At 40.3% G+C, this 15,268-nt stretch overlaps 1 protein-coding gene across 5 annotated transcripts in view; it reads left to right on the top strand.

Annotated features, from left to right (window-relative positions):
- Nucleotides 1-14,378, top strand: part of dhodh (dihydroorotate dehydrogenase) — a 63,923-nt gene extending 49,545 nt beyond the window's left edge. For all 5 annotated transcript variants that reach the window (XM_061974787.2, XM_061974789.2, XM_061974788.1 and 2 more), the window contains 5 exons: nucleotides 88-275; nucleotides 5,701-5,814; nucleotides 10,653-10,806; nucleotides 10,871-11,030; nucleotides 13,997-14,378. In XM_061974787.2, the coding sequence (XP_061830771.1) occupies nucleotides 88-275; nucleotides 5,701-5,814; nucleotides 10,653-10,806; nucleotides 10,871-11,030; nucleotides 13,997-14,057 (677 nt within the window). In that variant the 3' untranslated portion in view covers nucleotides 14,058-14,378. The remainder of the gene's footprint in view (nucleotides 1-87; nucleotides 276-5,700; nucleotides 5,815-10,652; nucleotides 10,807-10,870; nucleotides 11,031-13,996) is intronic.
- Nucleotides 14,379-15,268: the final 890 nt, after the last annotated feature.

Consider the following 15,268-nt stretch of genomic DNA (forward strand, 5'->3'; position numbering starts at 1 on the left):
TTTGACCTCGTTAACAGTCTGTGTCCTAGTTGTATCTGATGACGCAGTCTGGTTGTGTTGTTCTGTCTCTTCTGTGTGTGCTTATAGCTGGCCTTCCCCTGGGCATCAACCTGGGAAAGAACAAGCTGTCCCAGGATGCAAAGGCAGATTATTCGGAAGGGGTGAGAGTGCTGGGCCCGCTGGCTGACTACCTGGTGGTAAATGTCAGCAGTCCCAATACGCCAGGTCTTCGCAACTTACAAGGCAAAGCAGAGCTCAGCCAGCTCCTGCGTACGGTATGTTTATTCACAATGAACTGACTAGATGCAGCACATTTTTGTATAAATTCATATCACAATCCTATTTAAAGTACCAGTAGAGTTGAAAAACAAGGGGCTTCGATATTGAAGGTATTATCATCTGACACCACAAAACTTCCAAAGTTTGCGGCTAAATAGATATGATCAAAATTGTATCAATCTCACAGAGATTCCCGAGCCATTTTGAGAGATAATGAGCAAGCCAGTCGCATGATTGCGTGATGTAGAGGTAGGAACCGCAGATCCCTTCCCCACCAAAAACAATGCAAATCATGCAGACTTTGTGAAAGACAATAACGATTAATAACCTTATATTTTTGAGCCTGAATATAGGGAGGATGATCTACAAGTTTTAGAAACTCTGATTAACAAATCCAGCTTTAGAGAAACACTACAGCATCATGTAGCAGTATTGCTAAGTGCCAAACAAGAAATACAAACTACAAATATAATAAATCCATAGCTTACTGTACAATGTCTTCTCTTCCTTCAATGACGACTAATAGGATGTCCATATCTTCCTGTTTAGATGAACAATTAATCACGATGCGCACAAAGGGTTAACAAGGAAAAGTCTCCCTGCAGACACTGTCTTCGGTTGTGTGTGTTTGTCTCCATCTCTGTGTATGAATTGAATGTCACAGATGAACAACTTCTAAATCCTCCTATTATCCAGATGAGAGGTGTCAGGTTCAAACACCGATGACATCTGTTAAACAGACAAGAAGCAAGGAATTAAACAGAGACATGATTCAATTTAGCTCAATGAGGAGAGCGCGTGGACCTGTACCCTTGTACAGTGTCGTCCCACGCTCTGACAAAAGGATCACACGCCTCCTCTTTTATTTGGACTTTCCCTGATTACATGGCAACAGCTGTTTCTAAGGGGAGAGGGGGTCGTAAACAGCCATTACCCTCGGTCACAAAACAGTTAAAAAAAAAGATGCCTGAAGCTTGCGTCAGGTCCTGCTTCCTCTCCGCTTTGTAGATCTCGGGTCAAGACAAGATCTTCCTGTGGATTACAATAGATCAAAGAAACCGACACCTTCATGTCGCTTCCCGTCCTACACAGTGGAGTTTTACAAGCCTTTTTCTTGGTAAGATCAAAGACAGCTTTTGTCTGCTCGCCGGGAACTCATGGAACCACAAAGTTTTGTGATAACTTAGATGCAATTATTCTGACAAGAGGCATGATTTGTAATGTAGAATAATTTTGACGAGCCAAGACGCGATGATGCGGGAGCAGCAGGACATCGCTGCCAGCTCACAGTAAAAGCAACAGAGGGCTACTTAGCTGTTTGTATCATTGCGCCGCTAATAAATAGTTTGTCTGCTTTAGCGCTTATAATAACAACATCGCTAATATTTGATTGATATTCAGGTCACGATATGTATAAATAAAGAGTATTGTTGGCGGGTTTTGGATGGTTATTTAGAGGATTTTGTGGGCGAAATAGAGAGCCCACATTGACTGCATTGTTAGCGGTCTTTTTATGTATTTGTTTATTTACGACTTAGAATACCGTATTTTCCGCACTATAAGGCGCACCGGATTATAAGGCGCACCTTCAATGAATGGCATATTTCAAAACTTTGTTCATATATAAGGCGCACACCGGATTATAAAGCGCACAGAATAGACGCTACAGTAAAGGCTGGGGTTAAGTTATGCATCCATTATATGGAGCTGCGCTAAAGGGAATGTCAACAAAACAGTCAGATAGGTCAGTCAAACTTTATTAATAGATTACAAACCAGCGTTCTGACAACTCCGTTCACTCCCATAATGAATAAACAGCTGTTTTATTATTTCCCCCGAGGTAAAGTCAGTGACGTAGTATTTCATTTATCTTTTAACAACAGCAAAGTATAACATGTAGTGCAACATTCATATCACATAGTGGAGGGGAACTTTTCCTCGATTCAATGAACACGTAAAAAAACAGTGATACTGTTACGGTAAATCAAACGTTAGTGCAATCACAATATAGTAACACTCGAAATAGTGCAGAGCAATAACAATATCAATAACTCAACGTTGCTCAAACGTTAATGTCACACAACACAACACACAAAATAAAAATGTAAAGCTCACTTTATGAAGTTATTCCTCATCCACGAATCCCTCAAATTTTTCTTCTTCAGTGTCCGAATTAAACAGTTGGGCGAGTATTGCTGCTCTGTTCAACAACCCACCGTTCGAGTTTGTCCTCCAACTGTAGCCATCTCGCTTTGTTCCCTCGGAAACTGTTTAGTCTTCTTTACTTGCCGCAGGTCATCTTGTTGCTTCCTCCACTTCCGCACCATTGATTCGTTTATGTTAAATTCTCTCGCTGCTGCTCTATTCCCGTGTTCTACTGTGTGACTGATTGTCTTAAGTTTAAACTCTGCGTCGTAAGCGTGTCTCTTAATAGGAGCCATTTTTGGGTTAGAAGCACTTCTTCTTCTACGGGGGAAAATGAAGTCGGCAGCTGCTTACCATAGAAGAAGAACTTCTTCTTCTACGGGGGAAAATAAAGTTGGCGGCTGCTTACCGTAGAAGAAGAAGGGCTTCTTTTTCTACGGGGGAAAAAGAAGTTGGCGGATGTTTACCGTAGTTGCGAGACCTAAACTTTATGAAAATGAAGTTTAGGTATGTTGTTGCTCAATATTGGTCCATATATAAGGCGCACCGGATTATGAGGCGCACTGTCAGCTTTTGAGAAAATTTGAGGTTTTTAGGTGCACCTTTATAGTGCGGAAAATACGGTACATAAAAAAGAAAACCGTGTGTTCGTGTCTTATATGGGGATTGTGAATGATAGACGGGACATCTCTCTAATTTTTGCGTATTTCCAGTATGAATGACCTGATAACATGGTCAGAGTGCAGACGCGTTACTCCAGTGATGTCAATCTCCGGAAATAGCCGAAAGTATTCTGAGCGGAATATTCAAAATGGCTGATTCAATTTGTGGCATTTTGTGATGTTTAAACAGTGTTTTCACATACTTTGCGGATTGTAAATACAATTGGATATGGTTGAATTGATACAATGAAACAAAATGAAGCCTATAAAGTCAACTTGTTTTTCCACTCTACTGGTACTTTAATAGAAGCTACCTTCATACTTTGCTCCACGAAACACTGCATTTCCCACTATCCCTGCGTGTTGTTTACATTTGGCTGTCATTGCACCCTACACTGATGACGAGGAAGTGGAGCTGCTCTATCTGCTCGTTTTGCAAAGCATTGAACTAAAGAGACGGTCGGTGGTATATACAGCCATTAAATGCCACAAGAGACGAGGAAGAGGAGTATTCTCGGCGAGTACTAAATGTTGCCGCTCGTTCAAAAAGGCACATCCACTGTCGTAAATTGTCTCCGAGCTGAGTCGTGGAAAACATTTCATTTATAAACTGACCTGATTTTGATTCTATGGTAAATTTTGGTGGCAAAATGCAAACCGATGTGAAAAATACACGCCGAGCAGTGTTTTGTGTGACCCGAGTGCGGCGGACATCCGCTTTGAGTATGCGCAGACCTCCGCGCACTACGTTCCGTGTACTCCAAACATCCATCCATCCATCCATCCATCCATCTATCTTCTTCCGCTTATCCGAGGTCGGGTCGCGGGGGCAGCAGCCTAAGCAGGGAAGCCCAGACTTTCCTCTCCCCAGCCACTTCGTCCAGCTCTTCCTGTGGGACCCCGAGGCGTTCCCAGGCTAGCCGGGAGACATAGTCTTCCCAACGTGTCCTGGGTCTTCCCCGCGGCCTCCTACCGGTCGGACGTGCCCTAAACACCTCCCTAGGGAGGCGTTCGGGTGGCATCCTGACCAGATGCCCGAACCACCTCATCTGGCTCCTCTCGATGTGGAGGAGCAGCGGCTTTACTTTGAGCTCCCCCCGGATGGCAGAGCTTCTCACCCTATCTCTAAGGGAGAGCCCCGCCACCCGGCGGAGGAAACTCATTTCGGCCGCTTGTACCCGTGATCTTGTCCTTTTGGTCATAACCCAAAGCTCATGACCATAGGTGAGGATGGGAACGTAGATCGACCAGTAAATTGAGAGCTTTGCCTTCCGGCTCAGCTCCTTCTTCACCACAACGGATCGATACAGCGTCCGCATTACTGAAGACGCCGCACCGATCCGCCTGTCGATGTCACGATCCACTCTTCCCTCACTCGTGAACAAGACTCCGAGGTACTTGAACTCCTCCACTTGGGGCAAGATCTCCTCCCCAACCCTGAGATGGCACTCCACCCTTTTCCGGGCGAGAACCATGGACTCGGACTTGGAGGTGCTGATTCTCATCCCAGTCGCTTCACACTCGGCTGCGAAACGATCCAGTGAGAGCTGAAGATCCTGGCCGATGAAGCCATCAGGACCACATCATCTGCAATAAGCAGAGACCTAATCCTGCAGCCACCAAACCAGATCCCCTCAACGCCTTGACTGCGCCTAGAAATTCTGTCCATAAAAGTTATGAACATAATGGGTGACAAAGGGCAGCTTTGGCGGAGTCCAACCCTCACTGGAAACGTGTCCGACTTACTGCCGGCAAACATACCTGTGCAATATGAGAATTGTTCTGAACTATACAAATTATCCTTATTATTCTTATCTTTATAATTGGGGAATTGTTGAATGTGCTCAAAAAGTACTTATACACACATTGAAATCTGAGTATAAAAGAATCACTCTGTTTTAAGAGAGCACAGCTTGTAGGTTCAATGTGCACAATTGAATATCTTAGTTGCTCAGACAGTAATGTGTTTATATACGTTTATATTTGGGTATGTCCTTTATTAATGGGGAAAGACCTAATGACTCTTGTTTTCATGTTAGCATTTAAACTAGCAGGCGAGGCAAGTCAGTCTTTGATTTTTTTGTCAAATTGCAGTGTTTATTCACTTTTTTTCAACAATTTTAATTTAAAATGGTAATATTAACCGTTGGGGAATTTACCGCGGTTATTATTAATATCGTTTAATGTTACATTCCTATTCTGGATGGTACTTGCATCATTGTTTGGCCCCATGGTGGAATATTTTGCAGCCCTACTCAATTTTATAAAAGCAGATCGGTATATTACGTCAAAGCCAATTCAAGAAACGCTCAGAAATACACAAAACTTCCAATTAGTTCTGAGCGCTCGGTGTTTAATAGGAGGAAGAAAGGAGACAGACATTGATTTTAATGAATAAATAAACAACACACATAATAAAAATGATTAAAGTATTCTCTGGCTGGAATATGTCTCTTAAAAAAACCCCACTATCCATTCTTTAAAGTCCCGGAGTTGCCTGGGATTCTTTGTTTTGGCTCTTTTTGCGGTACAATAACCGAGACAAAAGCCCAGACATAATTGGGCAATCATCGGAAGTACCACTGAAGTAACACCCGTTGTCATGTAATTGTAGGTGTTGAAGGAGCGGGATGGCCTGCAGGGAGAACACAAGCCTCCTGTCCTGGTCAAGATTGCTCCTGACCTCACCACCCAGGACAAAAAGGACATTGCTGATGTTGTGACTGAGGTAAAAAAATTGATTTTAATCCCATACTCTAAAATCTCAACCACAGCCCAATGAAAACTGACCCAGAACTCACTCCTGGTTTTTAAGGCAAAATACAGGGCAGCAAACGTTTCAAAGGAAGTGAAACAGATTTTGCCCTCAGGCCACCACTTTTAATAGCACCGAGCTATAATTAATAGGATAGCTAACTTTAGTAGGTAAACTTTTTTAAGTGTACACAGTTCGTATGAATTAATGGTAAATCATGGGAATTCACTTGCAATTTGGGTCATTTGAACGGAAATTTTGAGAACATTAATGTAAACAAAACATTAATTTTGTGCTTAATTTGCTTGTAGGAGGGATGTAAGAATAAACAGTACAATGATAAACGGAATAAGATAAACATTGTCAAATACTCTAATGAAAATAATTTGATTCTGAAATAGCCAGAACAATATTTAATGTTTTTTTTCCCAGGAAGTATAACTTGTGTCTTATTTAATTTAATTATTTTAATGAAACTTATTAAAAGATTTTACTTTGGGGCAAAAATGATGGAATCGCAAGTCTCAGAGAATGTTCTTTCAGTTGTTTAATTTTGTTGATAACAGACATGACACAAAACTATAGTCATTTCAAAAATCAACTTTCTAGCTTTAGAGGTGCTGTTTGCAACTTGCTGACATTTAATTTTTTTAAAGCAAACATAACAAGAACACCATTGGCTAGATTATGTTACCATTAGTGGTTTAACAGAACACATTTGTGTTAAAAACGGTCTATATTTTTCACAATGACCAAGTTTGTGTAGTACATTTTTTTGGCAGTCACTCACTCTGTTGTGTCAACACGTACTACAGAGTGTGCGCACACACACAAAAGCAGTCCAACAAGACGCAACAAACAATTTGCAGTCGTGTTGTTGTTATGATAGAATATACATTTAATGACAGCTAACATGAACTATCTAAATTGCAGTTATTAGCTAACAACATCCAAAGCTAATGGGCGAGCATGTGTTACGTACGGAGGTTCGTAGTTACATCATTACGTCCGAGAAGCCGGAAGAGGATGGGATGTACTGTGTAAAATACCTTGGAAAGTTAGCGCCCTCTAGACCAGTGGTTCTTAACCTGGGTTCGATCGAACCCTAGGGGTTCAGTGAGTCGGGCTCAGGGGTTCGGCGGAGGTCAAGACACACCCGACTCATCGAGTAAATAAAAACTTCTCCCTATCGGCGTATTAAGGATACGGCAACAACAGAAGTCACACTGATTTGCAGGTGTGTAATTTGTTGTGAGTTTATGCACTGTGTTGGTTTTGTTCTTTGAACAAGGTGATGTTCATGCACGGTTCAGTTTGTGCACCAGTAATAAAACATCGTAACACTTTAGTATGGGGAACATATTCACCATTAATTAGTTGCTTATTGCAGGCATGTGATTTTTCCATCTAAAGTCGGAATTCCGTCCTTTTTAATCTCGGGGGAAAAAATAAAATTATCTCCCGTTTTTCCGGTTTTTTTTCCGACCCTAAATCAAGATTCGAGACGAGTTTATATTACGCCGTAGTTGATTGGTCACAAGGAACATATCGACCAATCAAGACATCTGTTATGAATGATGACGTTAATAACGTCATCATTCATATTGGTTATTACCGCCATTTTCCATATGTAAACGATGTCGGTTCTCGAGAGAAAGGACGCTTTACGAGTAAAATAAATTGATAAACATGTCAAAAATAAGTTTCGATAGGACTGGATGGAAAGGGAAATCACTGATACTGTTGGGAAGAAGGAAGTTACAACTTTGTTCGGTGATTTTATTCGGAAAATCGATCGTCCCGGAAAGGTTTTGTGCACGTGGTGTCATGATAATATTGACTATGGATCACGAGGTTTCAAGGCTTTGAAAGTACATGCGAAACGCCAAAAACATATGAAACAACTTGAAGCAAGGAAAACAAACTTTTCACTAGCTGGTACTTTTGGATGTCAACTGAAATTGAGCAAACCTTACGGACTTCATCCTTTGTTTACATCGACAACTGCCGTAGACATCGAGAGGAAAGATCCACCCAAACAACCCACTTCAGTTGCAGACAGGGTTGTTAATAATGAGGTAAGCTAAAAAATATTTGCTTGCGAAATACGCATGTTTGTTTTAAATATTAACCAATTATTGCGTTGCAAAATATAAACAGGTTTTTCTATAAATAAAAAGCCACGTGAAAATATATTATGAAATTACAGAAATTCAAAGAGTCGCATTATTGATTCCAGTTAACAATTTATTTGAAATAAATTTGCATATACCGTAATACTATTTTGTAATATTAAGTTCGTATGTAGTCTCTTGAAACAATATTGTCAGTGGTGTAACAATCTTGAAGGTAAATATTTTCACACTTCTTTCATGCAATATGTCAGTGTCCTCACATTATTATTTCCTATTTTCAAATGAGTAAACAATACTAAACATGTTTAATTATTTTCATAAATGTATATCCTATTTTGGCGAAAATAATGAAATGTTTACATTTGGTATTTTGTTATATTTATAACTAAACTTGTAGGCAATTAGGCATATACATTAGAACTGTGAATTGTTATTAGTGATAATAACACTGATCAATGTGACACCTGTGGATGTGAAATGAACACAAGATGTAAATATTAGTGACTAAATACTGTTGGGACTGAACCATATACAATGATTCATTAGGATAATTGGGTTATGTATGTTCTATTAATGATGTTTTCATGTCTTTAAACACTAAAATATTTTCTTCAAATGGTGCTGTCTTTGTTAATTTTAGCATGTTAAATTGGTGAAAAACCAGGAGCTTCGGGGGGCGTCGCCCCCCCTTGTCCCCCCCACCAGGGCACCTGGACCTGGCTGGGGGCCTTCGTCCCCCAGACTCTTGGAAATTTTTTCAGTCTTTTTCATTGTGGTAAAATCACATGCCTGTTATTAACATGCAAATTAGTAACATATTGGCTCTTAACTAGTCATTATTAAGTACTTATTAATGCCTTATTCGGCATGGCCTTATTATAACCCTAACCCTCTAACCCTGGCCCTAACCCTCTAACCCTAACCCTAACCAAATAACTCTAAATTAAGTCTTTGTTACTTAGAATATGTTCCCCTAGTGTCCAAAAAACTCTAAATTAAGTCTTTGTTACTTAGAATATATTCCCCATACTAAAGTGTTACCAAAAACATACAACTTTGTCTTGAATTTGAAAACATTTTATTTATTTATTTTCACTAGAAAAAAAAAACATCATTTTATTTTTCACTAAAGAAGGGTTCGGTGAATGCGCATATGAAACTGGTGGGGTTCGGTACCTCCAATAAGGTTAAGAACCACTGCTCTAGACATTGTGTAAATGTTGCAAACAGCCCCTTTAACACACACTAAAATACATCGAGAAAATAAATTGTATTTGTCAGTAATAGTTAATTTTTTTGATCAAGCAGGGCGAAAAAATGAAATCACTGAATTCTGAGGGAAAGAATGATGAAATTAACACCACTAGTACTTTGCTGCACCACTTCTGGTTTTTATAATAGCTTGCAGTTTCTGAGGCATGAGTGACAAACAATTCACCTCATCAATCTTGCTCCAACTTACTTTTATTGCTGTTGTCAGATCAGTTTTGCAGGTTGGAGTCTTGCCATGGACAATTTATTTAATTTCCACCACACAATTTCAAATGGATTGAGATCCAGACTATTCGCAGCCCATGCATTTATTGAAGATTTAATGACAGCTATCTCCTATCAATTATATTGTGTTACATATCGGTATTGACTGAAATTGTTTTTTGAGCATATTCAACAATACTGTGATAATAATCATGAACATTTTGGTCACAATAACCGTGATATGAAATGTTTGTGAGGGCACCAATGAGACTTCTGTGTGTCAGTTCAGCTTACCGCTGTTGTTGTTTTAGCTTGTTGATATAGAGATACTGTAGCTTCTTGTTATGTTTGTTTGATATACAGTACTGTATAGCACTTTATATAACCTTAACTGAAAATGGACTTTTGTCTATGCTGGAACCCATTATTCATATTTACATTGTTTGAGAAACTTGCTTCACTATACACACTTTTCGATTTACGAACCCTGCTCTAGAACCATCTAAGTTTGTAAATTGAATTTCCACTCTACATTTAAGTTGCTTGTTCCAGGCTAACCAAAGTTGGAGTAAAATTACATTGTCCTTCCACCCGCTTGATTCCCCTCGGGGTGATGGACGGCGCTTCATAGCAGCAGTCGACCTCCAGGACCCCAACTCCCCGCCCCTCTGTTGCGAGTTGTCGTGATTATATGTAACATGTTTATGTGTGCATGGCATGGAGGTTTTTTCCCCACTCCACACTAGGCCCCCTTAGGAGCCCAGTCTGGATTGTATTTTTTTTACTCATCTTCTTCCCCAGCGTTTTACCTTTTTCTCATCTTTTACGGGGCGCCTTTGGCGACCCATCAGCGTTCCTGTTCTGTAACCCTGTACACTGTTTGTTTGTCTAATCTTGAACGGGTTTGTGCTGAAAACATAGTTTTGTTGTACTTGTGCAATGACAATAAAGACCTATCCTATCCCACCCACTGTGACCTCAGCGCTACTTGAGCAGGTTGGTTTTAGAAAGTACACAGCAGTGTTCTTTGTTCAACGGAGCGAGCAGAAGACAAACCTTAATGGAAGAGGCCAACATTTTTCCATCTCTCCTTTTTTAGGGGGCCGGTATTTATTATTAGTATTAGAGGTCCATAAAAGTTAGAGAGAGGCATGTTTGTCACTCCCTCCCCTCACACACTTGTGTGTTTTGTGTTTCCAGCTTGGAGTGGATGGCTTAATGGTGTCCAACACTACTGTGTCCCGGCCTGAGACGCAACACAATCCTCATAAGGGTGAGGCTGGTGGACTTAGTGGGCAGCCTCTGAAGGACATCTCCACAAATGCAGTCCGAGAAATGTACAGCCTCACCAAAGGTAGACCCTTTATTTCTGCTCTGTAGATGCATCAAACAGATGTGTGTTTGTCGTGTTCTTCTAGGTAAAATAGCAATTATTGGAATTGGCGGCGTGGCCAGTGGACGGGATGCAATGGAAAAAATCCGTGCTGGCGCATCACTGGTTCAGATTTATACAGCTTTAGCGTACCAAGGCCCACCTGTGGTCACCAAGATAAAGCGGGAATTGGAACAGCTTCTGAAGTGAGTATTATTCCGACCTAATAACCGATAACAGCTTCAAATGGGTCACTGTCGTTAATTGGGTCCTGACGTTAGTGGAAACATGGATGAATATTCATGGGCTTTTTCTGCTTGGTGGAGTGTTGTTCACATCAGCAAGAGTGGTAGCCGTCACATTAGGTAAACATTCACAACATTTTCATCTTGACTTTTGTTATTCTCGGAACTGCTCATCATCATAAAAGCGCATCTTATACCAGGCTGAGTACAACTGTATGTTACATAACGTAATTTCCGGAATATAAGCTGCTACTTTTAAAATACAGTAGCTTAGTAGGCCTAAGTATTCATTATTTAGCAAGTATATTCAATATTTTTGGTCAGTGTCACATTACACACAGTTTGATCTGTAACCCTGTGTTTGAGTATAGGAAAATAAAACATTGTTCTTTAATCAAGTGGCGTACCACTAGATGGAGGTCCCGTACCACTAATGGTACACGTACCACAGTTTGAGAATCACAGCATAGCATGGAATGTGAATGATAGTGTCATGTCTGTGTAATCATGTTTTGTTTTAGTCATGTTTTGTTTAGTTATTGGACTTTTTAGTTTCTGGCTTTTCACTCCCTTGTCTTGTTTCAATTATTACCCATTAGTTTCACCTGTTCCACGTTTGGACTCATTGTGCACTCTTGTTTGTCACCATAGCAACCCATTAGTTTTCACCTGTCACGTCACGCACCTGTTTCACGTTTTGAGTCACGCACCTGTTTTCGTTAATCATGTCTGTAGTATTTAAGTTCATTGTTTTCAGTTTGTCTTTCTGGTGACATCCCACATTTATGCTCTGCACATTTCTGACACTTTTTTCATGTCCATCGTTCACGCTGCTCCTTTTGTCCATGCCATGTAAGTTTTGCTTATTAATGCCACAGTTAGTGTTTTTTGTTGTTGTTCATAGTTTCTGCCTTTGTGCAAGTATTTGTTTTCATAGCCAAGTTGTTTCTCCGCCACTGTGCGCGCTTTTGTTTGTACTTTTTTTTTGTGGTAAAATTAAATAAATATGTTCTCACATTCCCGTCTCGCCCGAGCCAACTTTCCGTCGCCTTCTAGAAAAACTAAACCCCAGGACCAAGTCTTAACAGATAGGCAGAAAAATAAAAAGTGCATTTCCCCTTTAAAGCTTGAATTGGAGTTGCACAAACTATTGTCCCGATACCAATATGTATACTGATACTTTTCAAAATAAAAATGTTTCTTATTGCACTCAAGGAACAATTTACAATTTTATATATATCATGTAGCCTGCCATAATCTAGGATTTTGTGAGAAATTAATAGAAAGCTTTTTTGACATTGTATTAAATGCTTCATGACTTAACGGTTGCCACTCTTGGTCTGTGCTTTAAAACAAATACCAACAACAATACTATGCCTAAAACTACACAGATAAGACATGTAGCAGGTAAAACACACATTGTTAAAGATAAAACACAAATTGAAGGAATTTGTTACGAAATTGAGTAATTTCACTTACATTAGTTTACGCTACGTGGGCGGTTTTGACTGCGCTATTAAGTGGCAACGGGCAGACCAGCTGTGTGCGCATCTACGTATCTACAGTATATTTGCACAGCAGGGGAGCTGGTTAACTACATTACCTGTCGCTTATTAAACTCTTTGTGCAGGTCTGAAGTCTTGTCCTTTAAATGTTTACTTAAGTTAGAGGTATTGCCACCTTTGGCGAGTCTTTTTTCAAAGCACCACTTGCAGAGCAGCTCTATTGTCAATAAGTCCACGGTGACGTTTTTGTAAATTTACTGAGGAATTTGTGAAACTGAAACTATGAAAAGAATGCCATTGTAAGTTAATACCAACACAGACACTGGTAAACATGTTAGCATATTAGCTAACGACGCTAGCCTGATTACATTACGATAGCACATAAAAATATGCATGAAAACACTCCTACAGACATCACACATGGGACGGTTTAGTAAGTATGAATTGTTTTAGTTATATTACAAAACTTACAAGCGTTGCTTGGATTGATGATTAAAGAATCCATTGAGCAGAAACGGTATGGATGGATTTAAGGCAAAACAGGAAGTACATTTTGAACATGCAGCACCTGCAGTGAGCAAACTTGTCCAAAGGATGGCGCCATAGCACAAACAATAATACACAATTTCAGTCGTCTGCTTGGGTTTAAAGAAAACTATTAAACACAAAACAATTAGCCGCCCCGTTTTAAGCGGAAGGGTTCAAACTGTAGGAAAAAAGTAGCAGCTTATAGTCCGAAATGTACGCAATATAAATTTGGCCAACGATAGAGCTTTAAACAACAATAGCTGCTTTGCCAAGTCCGCTGCACGCGTGGTCATGTTTTTGATTCTTTGTTTAAGTCTTCTTAGCAATGTCCTTTGCACTCACTTTCTTTGTGCCCATGTTTGGAAAACAAACTTATGTCGTTTCTAGCTATAAGCTAATGCTAGCGTGTATGACCGAGTATTTTGGTTAGATCTTTACAGCAGGAAGGCTCGAAAATTGAATTTTTGCGCGCAATCTGAAGCATAACACTACTCCTTTCCTGCAAAAGCTGTAAGTATCCCGAGGTGCCACTGTGTAGAAATACCTGAATGATTATACGCACAGCTCCCACATCTGTAGCCTACAGACAGTCAGCAGCACTTCTAGTGTTATAATGTGTAGCAAAGCCTGCTTTGTTTTGGTTAATTTTTTACTAGAAAGATGTGGAGTGAGATTGTTCAGTTATAAATGGAAAGGATAGTAATCATATGCCATTAAAACCCGGGACTTCAGAATGATTTGTTTAAATGTCTGTTCTCTCAAAAGTTAATCAAAAATATGCTTAATTGGACTCTCATTAGGTCAATATAATGTTTTGTGTGAGAGTTGTTTCATTGTCATTTATTTTGAAGGAAAATACATTTAATCCCAATTTTGTTTTTGACCTGTTTACAGAGAACAAGGATTTAGTAATGTTTCTGAAGCCATCGGAGCAGATCACAGAGGAGCACACTAGCGAAGCCTTCTAACATGGATTGTTAAAAAAATAAAAAGTCCTACCTATGTCCTCAACCTACCGTAAGTGCAAACAATGCTAAAGGTGCTTAGGTCAGTTTTGTTACAGTGTAACAGCAATCAGAGTGCTTTAACTCTACACACACTAGTTGTTTTTACACATTTGTATGCAATATTGTTGTAAGTAAATAACAGGACATTCTGCCTGATATCATCTTCATGCATCATGTTCATATGAAAACGAACCCTCATAGGCACAGTAGGAACATGCAAATAGACACACTAATACCGCTGCGCCTAGTAACATTTCTATGCTGCTTGTGTTTATTATGGTGGATGGTTATGCTGTATAATTTAGAGTACATTACAAGACTGCTGATGTTTTCATTTAGTCACACAGTTTGTACATATCCAATAATAAAGATAGGACTATCAAGATCCTACATGTTTTATGTTTCATTCATCGGTGTGGCTTCCTTAGTTTATTCCTTTAGCAGTGTGCAGAAATTCTTGTGATCCCAGACCAGGGGTCGGCAACCCGCGGCTCCAGAGCCGCAAGCGGCTCTTTGATCACTCTGATGCGGCTCGGCAGCTTACTTACCGACCCCCGGATTTTCCCGGGAGACTTCCGGATTTCAATGCCTCTCGCAGGAAACTCCCGGGATTAATATTCTCCGATTTTCACCCATACAGTTATAATGAGGGTGTGCCATGATGGTGCAGCATTTGGCGCCCTCTACAATCTGTATTAACAGCGTGTCAGCCCAACCCCTTGTTATGCGGTATGCGTCTTCTGCTTGCACAAGTACGTGACAGCAAGGCATACTTGGTCAACAGCCACACAGGTTACACTGACAGTGACCATATAAAACAACTTTAACACTCTTACTAATAATGCGCCACATTTTGAACCAAAACCAAACAAGAATGACAAACACATTTCGGGAGAACATCTGCACCTTAACACAACATAAACACAACAGAACAAATACCCAGAATACCATGCAGCCCTGACTCTTCCGGGCTACATTATACACCCCTTCTACCACCAAACCCCGCCCCCACCCCAACCCTGCTCCCTCACACATCAACCCCCCCCCCCCCCCCCCCTGTGCGTCGGTTGAGGTGGGCGGGGTTTGGTAGCGGGGGTGTATAATGTAGCCCGGAAGAGTTAGGGCTGCATGGGATTCTGGGTATTTGTCCTGTTGTGTT

The sequence above is a fragment of the Nerophis lumbriciformis genome, linkage group LG15, assembly GCF_033978685.3.
Source record: "Nerophis lumbriciformis linkage group LG15, RoL_Nlum_v2.1, whole genome shotgun sequence".
NCBI classification, from domain to species: domain Eukaryota; kingdom Metazoa; phylum Chordata; class Actinopteri; order Syngnathiformes; family Syngnathidae; genus Nerophis; species Nerophis lumbriciformis.